A 22,774-nucleotide genomic window follows, 5' to 3' on the forward strand; every position below is an offset into this window, starting at 1 on the left:
ATTAATTACCATACACCATCATCCAAGGTTAGCCAATTTTATCCTTTACTAGCTAGCTAGCTAGCTAGATACCCTTGGACCATAGTATGGGCCGTGCTCGACTGGTACGAAAATATATGGGAGAACAAACTTTTTAAGAATATATCAAGGCTGGCACCCAGAAAGTTTTGTTGTAGATGAAACTACCGGCCAAGCAACCAGCCCGAGCAGGCTTTTTAACATTGACAGGACAATGATTCATCTGACTTCATGTTATGGCTGGGCATTTTTACCGCTAGAGTTTCCCAGCGGTGGAAAAGATCTGTCCAGCTTTTAACCGGCCTGCAAGGCTAGAGATACGTTTGATTGCAATGGATCAAGTTTGGTCCTGCGAACTCCAATTCTTGTCCTCATGCTGCCAGGATGGCGAGGACGACCAACTCCGCATTGTTGGCCAACTCGCCACGCTGGGTGACGTCGCGTTGACAAGGAAAAGAATGCTGCAGGGTTCCGGGTTGAATCAAATCAGAACTGCCGGGCCTTAATTCCCTGGCCAATAATATGCTGCGAGGCACGTGAAGTGGGGCTTCGGCACTGTCCCACGCACAGAAGTCAGATGCCGCATGCTTCTTTCTTCTTTTTTTTGTCTCTTTTAAGAAGAAGAAATTTCTCCTTGCGGGCTTTAGGTAAACCAACACTTGAGAATCTCTTTTTAGATGGATGCAATTAAATTAACCAAATCAATGGGCCAATGGATGCCCTCTTCCAATCTTTGTCCAGAGAAAAGCAGAAAGTCAAATGAAGAGCATAATTTACTAGTCCTGTAAAATTCATAATCCAATGTCAGCATCCCATGATCCTCGAGGAGACTAAAAAATTATTAAGATAAAGTAATAAGATACATTGAACGTCGCAATTGATGTACATAATATTCTATTTACCCCGCTTCAGGGCTGTATAACAATACAAATGTTGGATTACTGTGAAATGTGGAACATCCTTAATTTAATACTGCTAGCTGGCTTACAACTTTCTTTATCCCCTTGAACTAGTTGGTGGCCTAAATATAAAAGGTAAGATTTGGTGAGTCAAATAGAATGCAGTTATACCGCAGAAAAGATTCTATGCAAATATTGCCCTTATTTTCTTCGGAAAGCGCGAACCCTATAATAAATATGGCAGCACTTTGGCAGCAGCTCTTGCAATAAACTCGTCGACATGCCATTCTGATTCAACGATACTTATGTGATATTATATTATTCATGATCAAATAAGAGTGTTCACCGGTGGTGAAAGGAGAACGATCGCATGATGCAAGTAAAGTATCAAATGCTCTGCTAACACCAACCTGCAATGCATCAACTGGATTCATATATATATATACACCAGATGATCTATTAACATGAGACAAGAAAGATGCATATTATGATCAATTTATATCTACCACTCATTGACGATTATGTGCGGGACCACTATTAACATGAGACAAGAAAGATGCACATTATGATCAATTTATATCTACCACTTATTGATGATTATGTGCGGGACCACTTAGCTTCTAATTCAACTTAGGCTAAAGCTGCAGAGTTTTCTGGATTTTGAATGCCGGCTTAGATTACAATGGACAAACCATTGCATGTAGGAGTGGATAGTGGGGATGATTAGCAATCAAAAGTCGCCAATGACTCCCCACAAAAAAAAAAAAAAAAAAAAGAAGAAAAAAGAAAAAGAGGATTCTTCATTCTTGCAGGGAGATGATTCATTGTCTACTTGCATCTCTAAGATAAAAAGATGATGAGATCCCGACTTGCTTTGATTTCTCAGGCTTCTTTCATTTTGTTACTTTTGGAGGTGAGGGGGAGGCAAAGCCGGCTTTCCCATTTTATTAAGAATAAATTATGTACAAGAAAGGGCAGGGAATATACAAAGGTGAGCAAACGAAAAAGGAATTGCAATAAAGTAGAAGCAGAGGAAGGTGATGCAACAGAAATTAGGTCATCCAGAATTTTCTTTGGCGTAAAATGCTGGCCGGTTGGATGCTTTCAACATCGAAACAATCCTATAATGCAAGTTTCCAATCTAATCATGGACCGCCCATCCATTTCCAACCTCCATCATGTCCAGACAACTGAAGCGTCGCGGCAAGTAACGGTACCATCTTGGATGAATCACATCATATACCGATTTACTCCTGGCTCAAATGAGCTGTCTCGCTAACTGGCGAAGCAGACAGGTGCTTTCATAAAAAAAAAAAGCAGACAGGTGATGCGCTGGCCGATGCGGGTCATTTACCGTGAAACACTAGGCGATATGTCGTGAATAATTTATCCGAACAGCGAGCCGTATGGAGATTGGACGTGTCCGATGCCTGACTTGTAATTTCAGCACGTCACCGTCATATTCTAGGTAGAAATACAGGGATCTGGCCATCCATTTGTCGGGCCTCCGCAGCATGCCACGTTTCAATAGCAGATGCCGCATCGTCCACGTCATTTCGTACACCGAGCACACAAGTAAAACATGGGTTTCATTGCATAGATATTATATTATATTGTCTGGCCTCCGCTGCTTGTCGGTGCTGTAGGACTGAATGCGATAGCGACATCAAAGCAAGCGCCGTTGGACGCCTGATTCCCCTTGGAATGCTCTCCCCCATGCTCCCTTCAAAGTCCAAGGATCGGGGTTGTATCTTTTCGCGCCGAACAAGGATTCACCTCCTTCGCGCGAATCACCGTTGGTTCACCATCGCACAGCCCTCGAAGCGCTCCGAACTCTCCAATTATCCGGTCGCACAGCTCTCAAAGCGATCGGTGGATGATCCGATGGCGCGAATCCTTCTTTTGCGCGGAAGATACGACCCGGCTCCCCGCGTCAACCCTGTCCTGTGAAAGGGCAGTCCTGTAATATTGAAGTGGTTTGGAGTAGCTTGGAGACGGGTCCGGGGGCGTATCTTTCGCGCGAACGAAGGATTCCCCTTCTTCGCTCAGATCCACCGTTGGATCATCTACAGGTCGCTTTGAGAGCTGTGCGGACGGATGAATGGCCGAGTTCGCAGCGCTTTGAGAGCTGTGCGGGTGGGTGATCCAACGGTGAAACGGGAATGCTAGACCGGGGAATAAGCATGAGAGCAGCAAATTCCTATCTTTTCCAGTCCCAAACTCCACTCTCCCCCTCCTCCTGCTCACGCTTCCAAAAAGCTGCTCCCAACCAAGGTCCAAAAAGCATACCCCTTGCTTCTCTCTCTCTCTCTCTCTCTCTCCCCCCCCCCCCCCCCCCCCCCCCCCCCCCCCCCCCCCCCCCCCCCCCCCCCCCCCCCCCCCCCCCCCCCCCCCCCCCCCCCCCCCCGCCCCCCCCCCACCCCCCCCCCCCCCCCCCCCCCCGCCCCCCCCCCCCCCCCCCCCCCCCCCCCCCCCCCCCCCCCCCCCCCCCCCCCTCTCTCTCTCTGTAATGGCGGCTCGCCAAAAGAGAGGAAAGTCTTAGCAAAAAAAAAAAAAAAAATAGTGAGGAAAGCCGCTTCCGTCGGCGACCGATTCCCTCTTCTAGACCCGGCATCTGGAAAAACACTTCCATCTCTTCACCCAAGTCATCCACTGCTTCGAATCCGCCCTCGATCGCTTCCCCTTCGACCTCCGATCTCGAAACCCTAGCTCCGATCCTTCGGAATCTTGTCGGAATTTCAGATATGAAGCAATAATAATCCGCTTAAGACATATCCGAACCCTTGTCCCAAGCCTCTGGATCTCGTTTCGGTGGAAAATGGGAAGCAGATGGAGGAAAGCCAAGCTCGCCCTCGGGTTGAACCTCTGCGTCTACGTCCCGAAGGCCCTCGACGATGCCTCACCGTCTGATACCCCTCCGGAAGGTCCTCGGAAGCCGCCGTGGTCTCTCCGCCGTCCGGGACCTCGGATCTCCGCGCCTTGATGCCACCACTCCGACCCCGACTTCCTCCGGCCTCCGGCTTTCTAAATCCGGAAGCAGATCCTTCAAGGTCTGGCCTTTTTGCCTCCAAATAGTAATTATCTCTTCTGAGATCAATATACAATTGATCTATAGTTTTTTTTTTTTTTTTTGATGATATTTGCGCGCTAATGACTGTTATTATTCTTTTGGAATCTCACGATCTGGGGGGACCTCAGTCTGTAGTGGTGGAAGAATTACTTTTTTGGATGCCTTATTCACTAATTTTCTTGATGCTTCCGGTTCCGCTATTTTTAAATGGGATTGGGGATGTATAAGTTGGTGGTTTTCTTTTGCTTTGGTGCTCCTTTTTTTTCTTTTGTCTTCTCTTTTGGTGCTGTTCTATCAAATCATGGAATTGGGATGATGGCGTTTTGTTGCTTTCTGTCTGCGATCCTTTTTTATTTTTCTCCTCTTTGTAGGTGATAAACTTCACTAGTCCATCTCCCTTTAAGGCCCAGTTGCCGTTTGCTTATCAGGCAAGGTTGCTTCAGGTTGCCTTTTTTCTCATTACCTCCCTCTTAGCCCGAATAGAAAGTTAGCACTTTTGGCCAGGAACAGTTATTGTGTTTTAGGCCCTTAGGGCTAATGACAATATAAGATGTGAGGACTCGTGCGGATGTGTGGTTTAGTCCCACATCGGTTATTTGCTGGATAAATCTTGGATACTTATACAGGATCAAGGAACCAACTAATACCTTGCGGTTAGTCATTTTGGGTGAGATTCTGGATTGTTACAAATGATATCAGAGCGGACCGGGCCCATAATCTATGTGGACTAGAGGACACACACTGGATCTTTTGGGGCGACCACCTTTAATTAGTGGGGCAGCCTAGTTTAAGGCTTCATAATTACCCGAAAAAGGAAACTTAGTAGAGTTTACTGATATCCTCATTGTTTGGTATTCTGTTGGTCAAACATAATTGCTAAATAATTCCAAATTCCTGCTCCATCTGCTCTGTGTGGTGTTCATGCTCGGTTTAACAGATTTATTTTGAAGAACTAAAATAGGTAGCAGGATCACATATGAGGCTTATATTTGAATCTGTTATGCGAGCAACTTTTATTTTAGAAATCTTCGGCACATTGAATTACTTTTATTGATGATCCCTGTTAAGGTCTTAAGTTTGGCCAATTGTTGAAACTGCTTTGATATTCACCTCTAAAGCTGTTCATTATCTTACTTTTGATGGCTAGATCATGAAGCTGATGACATGAGTCTGGGGGTAGATATCCTAAGGTGAGGATTTAAAAATTGTTATGAGATGCTGCATATACTGGCCTGTGATGTACTACAAGGTGATCATTGAATCAAAATGTCTGGCTTATTTGTGCACCCCAAGTCATCAACTAGAATAACCAGAATGATAGCCATTTAACCTTAATGGAACAGAACTTGTCATCCGAGAAAAGAAATGCTTTATTGGTTTATATAGATGGATGAGTGTTCGGCCATACTCAAATTGTATGCATCAGATATATTCGTATCCAGTTAACCTGATAGCTATGCTTGCTTCTATGTTTTCTGCAATTTTCAGTTACTCAGTGAATTTGCAAGCCAAATTTGAGGGTCTAATTCTTTTTTCCCAAGAAGTTATCTGCCTAAAATTTTGGCATTCTACCCATGTGGATGACCAGCAGTAGATTCAAGCTATTCTTTATGATGTTGATCAAGCTGTCCAATGACGACTCTTGAATGTACAGGATTTCAATCCAGTGAGAGCACATCATTAATTTGTTGTTGGAAAATCATAGTTTCTTTAATGCTTCAGTATTGGTTAGGAAACAGGGTAGATGGCTCTTGGAGCTTAGATGACCTGTTAGCTGATTGTCACTTTTGTCATCTCTACCCTAGTCCCTTCAGATTGGGCTATTTCTTGAGTATTAACTTACTACTTTCCTGATTAATTCTTTTTTTAAGGTGAATTAAGTGAAAACACAATCACCAGAAATTTTACTTCGTTCTTTAATAATTCTTGTTTGACATGAACTGAGTGGAACACAATCATCAGAAAACTTGGCCTGCTAAAATTCTTATCGACAATTATATTGCCGCAGCTTCTGATCACTCCATTTGTCCATCGGATTTTTTTCTTTTGATATGTGCTTTATATATTCCTAGTTCTCTCTTACTGTTAATACCATGTGACCTTGGTAGCTGCTCAAAACTATTGCTATTTGCTAAACGCTTTAATGTGAATGTGCTTTGAAGTTTTACATTTTCTGAGTTTACTCTGTCTATATTTTTTATTTTCCAGAAAACATGTGCCATATGTCTAGCTTCATGAAACCAGGACATGGTCATGCTCTCTTCACTGCAGAATGCTCACATACCTTTCATTTCCATTGTATTGCTGCAAATGTAAAAACATGGGCAATCATGTATGCCCAGTTTGTAGGGCCAAATGGAAGGAGATTCCCTTTCGATGGGTCCCCCATCCTCCGAGAAACCCTCATGGAAGAGCCAGAGTTAATCCAATCAAACTGGCCCCAAGATGATGGGTATGTGAGTATGCTGCGGCAAGCTCCCTCGGGTCGACTCTTCGAATAGGCATCACCATCTAACACCTCCTTGCACAGTTCGGAGCCTATAGTCTTCCAATGATGACGAGTCTTTGGATTCCTCATCCGAAACACCTAAAGATATGCAACATGGATGTATTGAGAAACAGTAGAGATCAAGACGTACCAGAATTCTCAGCCATTCAACAGTCAGTTTCTGAAGAAAACTTCACCATTCTAATCCATTCTGAAGGCTCCATGTGCTCCCACGGTGGAGACCTGGTGGTGGAAATCCCCTTGGAACACTCATCTCTCAAAAAACATCTCGAGCTCCTGTGAACCTTGTTACAGTGCTTGATGTTAGTGGCAGCATGGCAGTACCAAGCTTGCCATTGCTGAAGCGAGCTGTGGGTTTGTGATTCAGACCCTTGGGCCCTCTGAACCGGCCTTTCCGTAATTGCCTTCTCATCAACTGCTTGCCGGCTCTTTCCCCTTCGTCGGATGTCCGAATCTGGCAGGCAGCAGGCCTTGCAAGCTGTCAATTCGCTGACTTCTGGTGGTGGGACTAACATTGCCGAGGGCCTCAGGAAGGGTGCAAAACTGATCGAAGATCGTAGGGAGAAGGATCCTGTCTGCAGCATCATTTTGCTCTCCGATGGGGCAAGACACATTATACTGTCACCCCAACTTCTGGTGGTGCTCGCCCTACGCACCAGACTACCGGTCACTAGTTCCATCATCCATTCGTAGGTGGCATGAGTCCGCCAGATACCTGTTCATGTATTTGGTTTCGGTGCTGACCAGACTCTGAGTCAATGCATTCAATCTTCGGAGACCTCTGTGGGACCTTCTCTTTTATCGAGTCTGAGGGTGCAATCCAGATGCTTTTGCACGGTGCATTGGTGGGCTTCTGAGCGTGGTGTGCAAGAGATGCATGTTGGTGTGAAGTGTGTGCATCCGGGTGTGCACCTTGGCCTCATAAAATCTGGTAGCTATGCCATTCAGGTGGCAGATGATGGTCAGATGGATCTGTTTGATGGGGGACTTGTATGCAGATGAAGAGAGGGATTTTCTGGTGTCAGTCAATGTTCCACCCGCCTGTGAAGAAACTGTGTTGCTCGGAGTGAGCTGTGCATATAAAGATCCTGTGTCAAAAGAGACGGTGAATGTGGGAAGGCTTGGAGGTGAAGATCTCAAGGCCGTTGGTTGTTGTGGAACGAATGATGTCCATGGAGGTGGATCGTCAGAGGAACGACTTCGGGCTGCGGAGGCCATGGCTGAAGCGAGGGCTGCTGCTGAGGCGTGGTGAGCTCTCAGTGGCTGTCTCCATACTTGAAGAATGCCGGAGAACACTGTCGGAATCTCTGGCAGGGCGACTGGGGATCAGCTGTGCCAGGCGCTGGATGTGGAGCTGAGGGAGACCCAGGGAAGGATGGCTAGCAGGCAAAGATATGAAGCATCAGGGCGGGGCATATGTGCTGTCGGGGCTTAGCTCACACTCATGGCAGAGGGCAACAACACGTGGGTATCAGGAGATAGCAGCCTCTTGCAAGCCTATCAAGACACATCCATGGTCGACATGCTGCAGCGTTCCCAAAACAATGAGTCCTGCATCTCGGCGTCCGAATCCACAGATGCGACAAGCGAAATCATTCCCGGCAAGGCTGCAGCCCAGTAATTTTACATCCTTATGAGGAGAGGAAACATCCAGTTTTTTTGTTTATTGCTGCTGTTTTTTTTTTTGTGGTTTTGGGCAATAGGGAATGGTGGTGGTATAGTGCAGAAGGTAAAGAGAGGTGGATTTGGAGGGTTTTTACATTGGTGGTGGGATATATTGTTATCTTGTAAATGAATAAGTTTGGGTGATGGAAACTGAAAAAGTGCGGGGAAAGATAAGGTTTAGTTCGAGTGGGGAAAAAGGTGAAGGGTATTAACCTTGGTGCTTTTCTTTTGTCCTCTTGCTCTGGTTTGGTGGTGTGCATAAGAGAAGAGAGGGGGTTTATGCTTGTGATCTAGGGAATACTTTGCCCCTGTGGGTTGCATTCTTCTTATGATATATGTGTTCCGCCCTTTATGATTTAAATTATGGGTCTTCTGTTTTTTCCCCTCCTCCTACATAACATGTTGTGCTTCTTGTTCTTCGCTTCGAGATGGGATAACACCTTAGCCCAGCAGTTTGCTGGTTGGATTCTAGGGTTGGCAAGAGCATCCATATGCTCGATCCACAGCGGAGAACATGGTTTCTCAGTACATGCATTTGTTTCATGCTTCAACGCAGAAGGAAAAGAACAATATAGAAAAATTCAGTCAAGCGTGAGCTGCCTTTTGATTATTCACATTGCAAGTAGTCTCTGTCATCTTGATAAGTACAATTCTACAGAGTTATCATTGCAGATTACTAATCTTTGTGTTGGGCCTCATGAATGATTCTCAACATAATGTTGATCTGTCCTTCCCTGACCCTCACATAGTCTCGTGCTGATGACCACTTTTGATATTGTTCTGTCAGTTATGCTTGCACCCTCACGTTGCAGTTTGCAAGTTCCATGAAGCGTGAGTTTGGGTACCCTGAAACATGCAAAGCACGCTCGCTCGGGGTTTTATTACTAGTCCATATAATGCTTTCCCTTATCCCTATTTAGAAATCAACTCGGATAAGTTGTATTTGCAAGAAAACTCCTGGTATGATATTAACTCTTGACGGATGTATGGAATTTATGGAGGCCGCTCTGCAAGGAAGATCAGCACACCAGTTAGGCAGGCAACCAACTCAGCGCACACAGATTGCTAATTGCTATGCGATGCTGTTTAGAGCCACCACCGGCCACCCGCGCCCCCCAGTCCCCGAGATCTGCTCGCCCGGCATAAGCATCCTCTCTGATGCATGAAATGCCTCAAAAAATCTCTCGACCCCACACGGCACACAAGATGAGACTAGATCTGCATCAACGGCCAAATGGAAATTATGGTTGTATAATGAGAGAATTTGGTCTCGATGATCATCACAGGAAAGGTCCTGGTTTTTTTCAAATAAGTAAGAACTAGAAGCAAGATGAGGAAGCTCGAACAGGGAGAACTACCAAAGAACCTCGACATCAATTCTGCAGATTAAAACAAACAATTTAATGGAGCATGTAATGGAGAAACCGTCCATCTTCTAAAACGAAATCACAGCAGTTACCAGCCCAGCATTCAACTGGTTCTAATGCTGCATTTCCAACTCCTGGATCCAAGAGAAACAAACAAACAAAGAAGCGCAAAAGGCCGGGTTGCAGACGATCCAATCCCAACCGCTTCAACATGGGTGGGCCGCAACCTTTCACCCTTCCTAGATTCCAAGGGTGCCTTCCCCGCTAGAATCCTTGATAAGATATCCGCTTGCTTGGTGTTCCCCTGTTCGTTAGTCTGGTTATCAGCGCCTCGCATCCCTTCTTATCGACGACCCCTCCCTTTGCCTTGATCTTGCACAGGATTGAATATGCCGGCAAAATCTTCCCTGCAGTGTAGAGCGAGTCCAGCAACCGGTCATAGCTCGAGAAGCTGATGTCGCAGTCCCTCTCCAGCCCCAAGTCCGCCAGCTTGAGGGCTTCAATCGCCTTTCCGCTGTCACAGAGAGCAGCCAGCAGGCCATCAAAATCAGGAACGGAGTCGTTCATCATCATGAGATTGATGCGCCCGAGGGCCTCCTCCACATGACCCCTCATGAGGAGTGCTTCTAGGATCTTATGGACCACGTCCCTGTTCTCCTTCACCCCCTTCTCTATCATGCTTTTCATCACCCGACTCGCTGTCTGGACTCGGCCATCATCAAACAGCCCAACCATCACCGATCGGAACAGAGACGGGCTCGGCAGGTGCCCCTGCTCGATCATGCTATCCAATGCCGTCCTGGCGTCAGCAGGCTCTCCTTTCTTCAAGAAGCTCTCCACGAGCAAGGCGTAGGAATCGGCATCAGCCGCAACCCCGCGGCGGGTCATGATGCCGAGCATCTCGAATGCAGACTCCGGCACCCCCTCTTCTGCATGCCCCCGATCAGATTGCTGAATGCGATCTTATCATCTATCCCTTTCTTCATCAACTGCCTCAAGAAGGCCTCCGCCTTCTTCGTCTGACCGTGGCCGCATAGATACTCGATCATCGGATTGTAAGCCGAGTCCCCCAGAGCCGGGGTCCGGGGATCCTGCAGCGTCCCCTTTTCAAGAAGCTCATCGAGCGTGGCAATGGCATCCTCATACTTCCCTCCCTTGCACAAGCTCTCGAGCAGAACGCTGTACTGCACCGGATCTTTTACCACATGTTTGAACTGCCCCATTTCCCGGTGAACTTCCAATGCCCCATCCAAGTCACCCGACTTGCACAGAGAAGATACCAATCTCAAGAATATCGACTTATCCTTTGGCGTAAGCCGGCGCTCCCGCCCATCTCGTTCCATAACCTTCCGAGCCTCCTCTGTCCTCCCGACATCATCGCAGAGCCCCGGCATCAGTCCCGCGAAAGTCTTCTCGCTGGGCCTCAGTCCCTTGGCGCTCATCTCGCCGAACAACCGCAACCCATCGTCGACCTTGCCCGCCGACACGTATCCCTTGATCATTATATTGTAGGAGATCGAATTCGGCGCCAGAACCGGCAGCGGCCATTTCTTCGAACACCTTCTCGGCATCGTCCCATCTTCTTCGCACGAACCCAACCGTCGAGCAAAGTGTTGTAGGTCGCCAGTTTCCGGCGCTAGTCCCCGCTCCTTCATCGTCGGCAAAGAACCTCTTCGCCGTCTCCATCTTGACGGAGAGGCAGAAACCCCATATCAATGTATTGTAGGTGGATGCCGCCGGCGCGACGCCCATCCCGGATCATGGAGTTGAAGACCCCGCTTGGCCATCATAACGCGGCCTGAGCGGAGGATGGCCTTGAAGAGGGCATCATAGGAGCGGACGGTGCGGGCGACGCCGAGCTCGGGGCATCCTGCGGAAGATCTTGACGGCCTCCTGGGGGATGCCGGCGCCGGCCGTAGCCGGCGATGAGGTCGGCGATCATGTCCTCGTCGCGTTCGACGAGGCCGCGTCGGCATGTCCTCGAGGATGAGACAGCGCGCGTGGTTGAAGCCATCGAGTTGCGGGTGAGGATGGAAACGATCTCTCCATAGGTGGCGGCGTCGTGGCGGAAGCCAGTGCGCTCGACCCCACCGGAAGAAGCGGAGGGCGTGGTCCGGGTGGCGGGCGCCGCGGAGGACGGCGAGGACGAGGTCGCGGTCGAAGGTCGGGGACAGCGAACGGATCGAGTTTCTGGAGGCGGGTCGTCCACGGCCGCCGGGCCATCATGTAGCAGATGGTGTCCTCCAGCTTCTCAGGGCCCCGCCGCTCTCTCCGCGCATCGGCTGCCGGGGTGGGTCCGCGGGCCCCTCATCCGCGGCAGCGGCGGCAGTCTCGTCTCCAGGCGGAGGGGGCTCGGAGGAGGGCGCGGAGGAGAAGCCATTGGAGGAGAAGAGGTACAGGAATGGGGCTTCTGGGGCTCAGGGCTTGGAGGAGGGCTAGGGTTTTTGCAGGCGGGTTTAGCCGCGGAGGAAGGCGAGGGCCATTTCTGCTGGTTGGCTGGTCTGCGAGGGTTTGGGGAGGAAGGGAGGGAGGCGCATTCTGCTTTTAACCTCGCCGCAATCGGCCAATTGGACCTGGACCTGGACCGGGACCCGGGGGAGGAGTTTTGGAGCTGGTTTAACCCAATCCCGTTCTGTGATCGCGAGATGGTCGAGTTAGGCCAAGATCACACGCACAGGACAGAACAAGAAAAACCCGAAGAGCCGAGACCCTTTCCATGTCAGGGTTGAATTAGGGAGGGAGGTTCGGTCTCAAGGAATCGATCCAATCATGACAAGTCACGTCATCACATGGATGGCCATGATTAGGAGGCGGCTGGATCTCTACACTACAATCCTATACTGAGGTAGAGAGCATCTCAACTACTCAAAAACTTATCCCTAACGAACAGAGGAAGTCCGGATTCTTCGAAGGCAAACATCGATGCGAAGGAAAGCCTCAATTTTCAGCAAAAAAAAAAAGGAAAGCCTCAATCATCGATGTGTTCGACCGAATGCCTCAGAAGGACAACGTCTCGTAGACGGCCATTGCATGGTCGCTGCCTGTATCGAAGCAGGGCTTCCCCAGAAGAGCGGTTTCTCCTCTTTACCAGATGCTCTTCCCTGACACTTCAGTAAGAAATCTTAGCCACGTTAGCTTGCGTCTCTGCTCGCGGCATGCTCTCAGGCCGGAGATCCGGCTGCTAGCCGTTGGATCCATGCCCATTTCACCAAAGCAGGTCTCCTCTTCTTCTTCTTTTTTTGTACATAAAGCAGGTCTATTTGGTGAAGGCCATCCACTGCTTTGGTTTTGGTTGAAATCAATGGACGAGCGCACCAGTTCAATGCTGGGGACAAATCACACCCTCAAGCATGAAAGGTGTATGCCTTGGATGAAGTGGTTCTCCCCAGATGCGGCCTTTCGGATCCCCGGTGTCGCGGATAATTACTTGGGAAAATTGTGATGAGCGAGGAGAGAAAGAATAGCCTCTGTCCGATTAGCACAGGGCCTGGTATGCCTCTTCGCATCTTCAAGAATCTTCTTCACATCTGCGCTGACTGCCATGCAGCAATAAAGCTGATCTCTGACATTTTCGGAAGGGAGATATAGCAAGAGAGGAACTCTCGATGCCGCAGATATGCACTGCCGTCAGCATTCTTTCCAGTGCAAAGGAAAGAAAGAAAGAATGACGTTCTAATTTCTGTGCTTTCTTTCCACTTGTGAGAAACCTCACATCATGTTGCGGACAAAACCAATTCGGTCATTATCAAATTTGGGTTCTCTGAATGATCTTGCATTCGATGCAATGTCTAGTTGTGGAGATGGAAACGCCCGCAAAAATTATTCTAATGGGCGTTTCATCCCTGCTACTGCAAGTGGTTTTCTGCTGCCAGGCAAGGTAATGGATTGATGTGGGGAGGATCAGAGCAGCCGTGCTGGACTTGGTGAGCCAAATGTGAACTAATGCTGCAAAATTGGCCTGTCAAGGGTTTCCCTCTATCTCCATTTCTTTTGCATTTCATTTTTGTTGAGGTAGATCCAAAAGTTGGAGTGATGCTATATCGGCCCCTGGGTGTAAATTTATTACTGACTTGTATACATTCATTGCCACTATCTATTAATCTGATATTTTGGTGGATCATCTTCTCAGCAACAATACTGGATGCAAGCCAAATACATCTTTTGGATGTATTGCCGAACAGCGAATTATTGGTTTTTTTTTTGGAGCGGCCTGCATGGACCGGTACGCTTGGAGGCGAAGATTTGATATACAAACATGAGAGAAGACACCGAAGACACCGAAAGGATGGTAGACTCTCCGATGCCTAAGTCAAACTAAGTTTTGGAGATCAATGGAGATCTCAGAGAGATGTAGAGTGGAATAAGATAAAAAATGCTATGATTGTCGGACATGCCATAACCGCTTATAATCGGTGGTAATTATTCAACGCGTAGGGACAAGCTGTAATTGCCCATCCCTCGCGAATATATGGGGCGGTAATTGCCGGCTTTAATCGCTTTTACTGTACCTTCAATTAGGATGCATAGCCCATTGCTGCTGGATGGTTGGCCTTGGTCGTCATTATTAGTCAGCCAGTCTGGTTGGCTGATCTAGCCGGTCACAAGCTGATGAATCCAGGCCACATCACAAGCCAAACACATCTTTGGCATTGAAGTATTTTTGATGGCTTGGTCAGGATAAAAATATTGATAAGTGTTTTGGTTTGCTAAGCAGGGCCGTAATTTGGAGCATTTTCGGCTGCATCGCATCGTGTAGCGTCAATGTTAAAGCACAACTCTCGTCTCTCGACAGACTCGAGAGCAACAACTTTATCTGCTAGGCTGCTGGATCGGATCGCAGTGGGTCGAGCAACAGGCATCCGTTAGTCTAAGACTAGGCGAATCCGACAGCGGCAAGGAGAGGTCGTCGCGGTCTGGTCCTGGACTCGTGGATGTGGCTTTCTCTTCCACCGTGAAAAAGCGAGTTCCTTCTTTTCTCCGTGGTGCCGCCGGAACCGCTCCTAACGAGGCCGTTCCATGGCCTCCTCTTCCGTCGCCGCCCTAGCTCTCTACCCCGCCTTCTCGGAGGTCCCTCCTCTGATCTCCCCCATTCCTCCCTCTCCTCCCCCCTCGCGCGCATGCCCTGGCCCTGGGTTCCTCCTTGCCCGCCTTCTATCACCCGCAAAACCCTAGCTTTCTCGATTCGATTCTGGCCGTCGCATAAGCTCTAGCAGCTGCCTCTATCGCCGCCTCATGGCATCGCACGCCTCCGGGTGGCGCCAGAGGGAGACTTCGGCCTCCCGGAATGATCTCGTCATCAAATTCTCCGAGGTCGCGAAGCACTTCTCCAAGAAGGACCCTTCTTCTTCTTCTTCTTCTTCTTCTTGCGCCCCGGAGGTCGGCGCCCGGCCTCGTTGGCCCCACCCCTTCGACTATAATAGCCTGATGAAGGCCTTCAGTGATGCCGGCGAGGTCGAGGAAGTCCTCCGGCTCTTCCGCGAGATGAAGGAGGACTTCCACTGCCGTCCGGACGTCGTGTGCTACACCACGGTGGTCGATAGCTTGGCGACGGCAAACCGCCCGGAGGAGGCCGTGGCCGTTTTCGAGGAGATGGTTTCGGCCGGGGTGATCCCGGACGCCGCCGCCTACACTGTCCTGGTAAAGTTGTATTCTTGCCATCTGAAACGGTTCGATCGAGCGTATGAGGTCATTCGATGGATGGTGAAGTGTGGGTGCGCCCCTGACGTGATCACCTACTCCACGTTGATTGCCGGTCTCTGCTGGGCTGGCAGGGTCGAGGAGGCGTTGGGCGTTTTGGATCAGATGCTGGAGGAAGAATGCCGACCCAACGTCCATACTTACACGCCTATCGTCCAAGCTTATTGCTCCAGGGGAAGCATCGAGGATGCCAGGAGGCTGGTAGATGCGATGCACGCGATTGGCTGCCCGCCGAACACCGTGACCTATAATGTACTCATCCAGGCCCTCTGCAAGATCAGAGCATTTGAGGAGGTCGAGAAGCTTTTGGAACATAGCGATGCCAAAGGTTGGAAACCTGATGTGGTTACGTATTCCATCTACATGGATGGCCCTCTGCGAGTCCGGAAGAGATGACAAGGCGTGGGAGCAGTTGCAGGTGATGCTCGAGAATGGATTGCGTCCCCAATGCTGTGACCGTGAATATTCTTCTAGATTGCCTTTGCCGTGGTTCCAAGGCTTCGGAGGCTAAGTTCCTGCTGGAGAGGAGCGCAGAACTGGGGTGGGATGCTGATGTCGTTAACTACAACACCATGATGAGCAGGCTTCGTGATGCCGGGGAATGCTCGGCTGTTCTAAAGCTCTTCACGGACATGATAAAGAAGGGAATTGCTGCAGATAGCCGGACATTTAGCATTGTGATACACAGCCTTTGTAAAGCTGGAAGGCTTGACTGGGCAAAGCGCACCTTCGATAGCACAGGGTTTGTTGCTAATATTGTGACATATACCACTCTAATTCATTACTTCTATGTGGCGGGAAAGGTGGATGAGGCACGTGCCCTCTTTTATGAGATGGTCGAGGAGAATGTTGTTCCTAATCAGATCACCTATGGTGTCATGATTAAATGCCTTTGTAGAGAAGGAAAATTTTTGGAGGCTATCGGCTGTTTTTACAGATCCCTTGAAGATGGATTCTCGGCAAATCTGGTTGCATCTTTAACTTATTGGTTGGTCAGGGGTGGAAGACTCACGGAAATGCTAAACCTGTTGGAATGGATCTTGATACAGGGTTATATCATAGATTTTTGTGTAGCCCGTGGGTTGATCAACGCATTTTGCAGGGAGGGTTATTGTCAAAGTCGAGATATGTATATACTCTGCCATGTTTTGGACAAGATACTTGGAACAAGATAGATCAGCTTTAGGCATTGCATTCTTTAGATCTACTTCGTGGGACATAATTGCTTATGAAAGGTACTCTTCTTTGTTACAACATTTAGTATTTTCAGCACTTACAATAGATATAGAGCTTCAATGGATGCCTCAGTGCAATTTTTCTTTTAATAACAGTAAGTTTCGTGCAGCATTTTTGTTTTTGTCGGTTGCATCATTCACATGCTGCATCTTGTAGTGTCTGGTGTTACAGATGAACATGTCTTGAAATTTCTCATCAAGTGTCATGTTATTATAGAACTCTAATAAAGATAGCTAAAATACCAAGTCTCAGACATGAATTTTTGAAAGTAAAATCCTAAGCAGCAGTTAGCCTCTAAGCACTCATAAGTTAATCAGACCAATCCTAATGAACCATGCACCAAGACTGACCGAGATATGACTAAATCCCTGTAGTTGGATACTTTTGACATTTGAGATGAAATGATTTTTTGTTGACTTGATGCTAAACGATTGATCAACAGTTTCCTGTTCTTTCCATTCATATATGTGCAGGCCACCTAAATGAGAATGTCTTTTAAATTATGAAACCTCATTTTTTTTCCCATTGTGGAGTGCAAACATATCAAGCCTCTAAACTTAACTCCCAAAAGCGTTGACCTTATGCCCCTTGTCGTTGTATGCTGCCGAACTATTTTTAACTTGAACCTGCATTACCCATGACATCCCTTTTCATAATTAAGGTTCATAACTAATGAGTAAAAATGTCAGAGACTTGCTCAGAATTTCACATGGTGAAGGTTCTCCTCACAAAGCAGGCATTTCAAGAAAAGGAGGAAAAGAAGAAATCTTGAATTTAAAAGGGATTTGGAGAAGTGCAGAAGTCTGAAAATGGAGTCTAGAGTTTTTACACTGAAAAATTGGGAATTGGTTATTTTGTTATTCAGTTAAGCTTGAAAGAGAATGAGAAAGATCTCTGTAAACAATCAAACAACAGGGAATTGATTTCAGGGTGTTAGGAATATGGAGTATGGCAAATGTGACAAATTTTTTTTGATAAATATCAAGTTGATGGGAAAATAAAGAGTGTACTTATAAAAGTTGTTTGAATAAGGAGAATGCTACAAACATAGGTAAGTGTTGCTCACTTTTAGAGTTAAAGAGAGATGATTGAGGCCTTAAATATTACAACATAAGGCCATTGGATACTGGGAGATGGAACATAAGGCTTGTATGTTTTTGGTACTTAAGGATGGCATTTTAAGACCTTTGGATTCCCATTGAAGCAAAATTCGCAGCATTGGTTCCGGACTACGGCACAATATGTGACCGGTACGGCACCAAACTCTACCATTATACCAAAAAAATATATTTTTGTTTTTTGTTTTCAAAGTTTTCAAGCTTCCTTTATTTAGTTTGAGTGAAAAATAAGATTTTATGAGTTCATTTTTGAATGTTTAAATGTAATATACTTTAATTTTTTGTTGTTACATACTTAAAAGAATGTCATGACTATATAATACATGTTAACTAAGTATAATATTTGAATGCAGAATACTTATATTAAAAAATTACAAATGCGACATACATACACATTTCCTTAAGTGTGGGGCTGCCCGTCATAGTGAAACCACCTCCAATAGTGATGGCCACTTTACTATCTCATTGTGCTGCCATATGCTATTTTATTCTTTATTCTTTTTACCTTTTGGTTCCATTGCTGAGCACCTAATTCTGATTTTGTTTAAAACTACTCATCGTCAAAACCCCAAAAAGGTTGCATCAGTTATACCAATGCATCTGCCATTATCCATGCGTTTTCATAGGTTATTCAATTTTTAATTTAAAATTACTCAAAAAATTAAAAAAAAGTGGATCCTTTTCTTCGTTCGAGAGAAGTGCTAGTTGCCTAAAAATTACTTCTAAACTATATTTATATGATTCTAAATTTTCACAAATTTTTATTGCATTAATATTTTTATATTAAATTTAAAAATATATAAATTGCACAAATATCAGAAAAATATGATGTTTGCTCTAAAAAAACATATCTAAAACATTTTTATATGTTCTTGAAATTCATGAATTTTTGAATTAATAATACATTTTACTAATTTTCATTAAAAATATGATTAATATAAGTAAAATCTCAAAAATTTAATTTAGTTTTAGCCAAGGTCTTGCCGTATCGGCCGGTACGTATCGGTACCTGTCCTGAACCGGTACCAGATCAGCATGGAATCCGGTACTGGAAGCTTATCGTTCGAGAACTGGTAACGAAACTGGTACAGGCTGATACGGGACCGGTATGTGAAATCCCAAAATTTGGCCATTCAACGGGACTGATACAAGCCGGTATGGGACCGGTACCGTACGATACCGCCCGCCATCGTATGCTGACCGGTAACCAGTACGGCGGACCTTGGTTTTGGCTAATATATTCGGATAGGATTACTACATATATTTTTTTGGCCCATATTAAGCAATAGTAATCACATGAATTTAGGAAATACTTTAAAGTTGGGCTTTATTCATCGTCGCGGTTAATTTTTGAGCCCATATTGAGCACTAGCAGTCTAATGAATTTAGGAAATATTTTAAAGTTGGAATTTATTCAAGAAGCTGCTAATACATCAAAAATTAATCAAATTTCTACAAAAAAAAGACAACAGAGCATGCTAGACTTGAACATGAGATTAATCTTCGGATCCTAGCATCTTCTTTACTTATTCTATTTAATTTTTGTCCAAAATAACTTTTTAATAAAATATAAAATAAATATTAAAAATTAAAAAAATTATACTATTATGTAGATTCAAGTAAGATCTATGATATATCATGAAATCGTAGTGAAATACAAAATTGTGTGATTTCTCTGTATTTTTTCAATTTTTGCCCATTTATAGAATGGAATAAAGAAAAAAGAAAATGGAAGACGAAATTTGGGAAAATACCTTGCTAGAACATTAGATCTGCCCTCTTTGCTCACCCTTCCACTCTCTCCCTCGTTCTCCTCTCCTCTTCTCTTTCTCCTCCCTTATATTGGTTATGGATGAAAGGGGAAGAGAAGGGCAATGGTGACCTTTTCTACCCAAATATTTTTTTCCAGAGGGGGGAGGATCTAATCGGGCCTCATACCAGGTCCTAACTAGGCTAAACCACTTGAAACCGAGTGGTTTTGGGTAGTCAAGGTTCGCCAGACTAGTACCAAAGATCAACTGAATGATGAATTTTATAAGGGAGAGGGAGGGAGGAAGGTAGGGGGAGGGTTGAGGGAATCCCTAACCTTAGCAGGGGGGTAAGAAAGAGAGGGAGAGAGGGGATGCTTAGATTTCGTGCCAAGATCATGAACCATCCTGGTTCGTAGTCGGTACGATATGGTATAATGAACTGGGTGGTTCGGTTCGGTACAACAATCCTTGCATTGATATGGGTAGAATGATAGATGAATTTTATTATCATTTTTGAAATCTATTACATGAGATCATGAAGACTAAATGAATGCTTGATGATGACAAGAACATAGCTGAAACAATCTATAAGGGTGAAGGGAGATGGCACATCAAGCTTGAGAATCACACTCTGAAATTATGGGAGAGGGTAGTAAGAATCAGAAGTATGGCCAAAAAGGATTTGGAAAATGGATTAAGCTTTACTCTAGGAAGGGCAATTATCTACATTTAGTGATGAAAAATTTTGAACAAGAGAAAAAAACACCAACTTGCTTTGGGGTTGATGATACATTATTACAATGAGAAATTATTAGGTGGGTGATGTGAAAATAGGCATATTGAATGAGTTCATTAATAGTGTCAAGGGTGTGCCATGCAAAAGCAATGATGGATGCTAGTCAAAGTAGGCCTTCATCAAGGGTGGGCTGTAAGCCCCAACCTTTAACCCTAAACCCTAAGCCGAACCTTAGCATTGTTGTCTATTCACATACCTTCTAACATTGCAGAGGAGGCCCCTGGATGCAAATTGCAAATGATTGGTTTTGCTTAATGAGATGGGGGAAGGAGTACATTCAATTGGAAGTACAGAATGCTATTTAGAGAGTAGATCTGATGGATTGCATTTGTTGCAACTTTAGCTGGATCTTGGATAGCACTATGGATTTTTTATGGAATGCTATTGAAGTTAGTTTTGCTTCTTTCTGATTGTTCTAACAAAAGTTGAATTGTCGACAAATGTCTCCATTGAGTTTAGAGCATTGTGGATGAAGTGGAGATGCGCCTCTGTGGTGTTATGCAATGAAACAAATTTTGTCATGCCCAATGGAATATTTGAATAGCAAATGACTTCTTTCATCGTAAAATTAAATGTATTGTACAAGAAGGGCTCACAAGCATAAGGTGTGCATTGTGGAGATGAGGATGTTCAGATTGAAGTGTGGTAGAACTAAGAGAGTGGTGTTTGTTAGTAGTTTGCAGCAAAGATTAGGAATGAATCTATAGAAAACATGAGGGAAAATTTGCTTGAGATGGTATGGACATATGCGTGTAAGCTAAAAATGGCCTCGTTTGGTTTGGAGGCGGCCTAGTTTTAGAGAAAGGGTGGAGAAATTGAGAATTTGAATTAAGATAGTGTGGAATAATCTGAAGAAACTTTTCATTTTGGTAGACCTGATCAATGACAAGTAAGATCCATGTAGCGGACCCCAATATTATAGAAATAAACCTTGTTATTTGTATGCACTAACATGCAGTTAAATATGTAACTAGCACTGATCAATGACAAAGTAAGATCCATGTAGCGGACCCCAATATTATAGAAATAAACCTTGTTATTTGTATGCACTAACATGCAGTTAAATATGTAACTTTGCTAGTTACAGTTTTTCAATACCGTGGAATTAAATGATCAAATGATAACTGCATCTCTATTTTCTTTCTTGGGCTATTCTGTTATATATTCAATCGTGTAAGTCACCTTGATGGCAGTAGTGCACAATCTGTTAAGCTTTTGCATTAACACCACACAAACTGATTCCAGTGTTCCATATTTTCTGCTGGATTTCACTTCATCATGTTTCAGCATACGTTCTTATCCCTATATTTGGGTCTTGATTAATCGAACTAACCTAATGTATTTTTTTATTATAACATTTCCATAGTTCAGTTCACAAATCTGAAGTTTGCCTGAAGTCTGGATTAGTCATTCAATTTTGTTGGCAAACTTTTGATATGATGAACCAAAGGGCAGCTGAAGAGACAGCTTAAGTCTCACTCAACGTGGTCATGTTGCGAAATGCATGGATGGCATGGAGGCATTTGTCATACATTATTTTGTTCAGAACCTGTCGTGCCATACTGGTCTTATGACTATAAAGATGGTATTTTCCGCTACTTAGGCCTCAGGGACTCTCCAGATTCACAGGCTAGAAATTCAATGGGTAAGGTGGATTTTCCTGGAAAATCTCATAGACACTCTTGTATACATCTGAGCCTAATAACATCACGAAGTCATGAAAATCTTACACTGAAGTCATTTTTTGTGATCTAGGTGACACGGTGGTGGTTCAACCAGAAAAAGCGACTGCCTGAAGCCAGCAGTTGTTCTGAACTAAGGAAGATGTATACCGTTGGAAAGAGAAACCGCGGACAGAGGGCACACATCTTGAGCAAGTTATTGCATTACCGGTTGACTGGGCAAGGAGCATGGCTTTTTATAGCAAAATTTCTGGTAGCATGCTCCCTTGGCTCAAGCTTTTTGCAGGCTTATATTATGAATTAGATGCAGCAAGGATTCCCGATTAGTGGGAATATGTTCCTGCTCGGTGCTAAAAATAAATTTTAACATTTTCTTTCTTTATTGTGAGCTGGCCGGTCATAAGAATTGTGATGTCTTATTTACTTCTCATGTTTGTTTTTCTTATTACCTTCTTAGCCGAATAAAAATTTATCCATTTCCTTTTTTTTAAAGTTGTGCCTGAGAAATTTATTTAATTGTATTTCTGCAGATTTTTTTCTATAGTAAATGCAATCTACCTAAAGAATCTGCCAGACAATGTGACTCAAGATTGTCAGGACAAAATAGTTGAACATAAAATGAGATAAATTATGTTGCCTCATGCTAAGTCTGGACATGAAAAAGAGTATAGCTGGTAAGTATACATTTTGCAGAGCAGCCGATGACTGAAAAGATGCTCAGTAGCAATGAAAGAAGTGATATATTCTGTTTGACATCAATCTTCTGATGCAGTTGTCCTACATGATTACGCTAAGTGGGTTGACTTCTGATTGTTTTCTTGCAACAACTCCATCTGATGAGAAATGGGCTCGAGGTCGACTGTTCATTGATTCATTCTACCATCACTTTTTCCACCCTGTGCAAATTATCTTATTATTTGAGGTGCCTGTATTTCTCTAGCTGCAAGCTGTAGAACAAACATGGTA

General features: G+C 45.1%; 1 protein-coding gene, 1 long non-coding RNA gene and 2 pseudogenes across 2 annotated transcripts; 3 read left to right on the forward strand and 1 right to left on the reverse strand.

Moving 5' to 3' along the window:
• The first annotated feature begins 3,735 nt into the window (after window positions 1-3,735).
• On the forward strand, window positions 3,736-8,522 carry LOC120109733 (annotated as a pseudogene).
• A 1,108-nt stretch (window positions 8,523-9,630) lies between these two features.
• Window positions 9,631-11,790, reverse strand: LOC120109732 (annotated as a pseudogene).
• Window positions 11,791-14,760: 2,970 nt separating this feature from the next.
• On the forward strand, window positions 14,761-15,621 carry LOC120109735 (pentatricopeptide repeat-containing protein At1g09900-like). Its single transcript, XM_039123442.1, has one exon. It carries the CDS (start codon window positions 14,761-14,763, stop codon window positions 15,619-15,621), a length of 861 nt encoding a protein of 286 aa, XP_038979370.1.
• A 53-nt stretch (window positions 15,622-15,674) lies between these two features.
• LOC120109734 lies at window positions 15,675-22,675 on the forward strand. Its single transcript, XR_005510522.1, has 4 exons — window positions 15,675-16,460; window positions 21,493-21,771; window positions 21,882-22,482; window positions 22,581-22,675. It is a non-coding gene; the product is annotated as an uncharacterized LOC120109734 (long non-coding RNA).
• The last annotated feature ends 99 nt before the right edge of the window (window positions 22,676-22,774 follow it).

The sequence above is a fragment of the Phoenix dactylifera genome, unplaced genomic scaffold, assembly GCF_009389715.1.
Source record: "Phoenix dactylifera cultivar Barhee BC4 unplaced genomic scaffold, palm_55x_up_171113_PBpolish2nd_filt_p 002645F, whole genome shotgun sequence".
In the NCBI taxonomy this organism is placed as follows: Eukaryota; Viridiplantae; Streptophyta; class Magnoliopsida; order Arecales; family Arecaceae; genus Phoenix; species Phoenix dactylifera.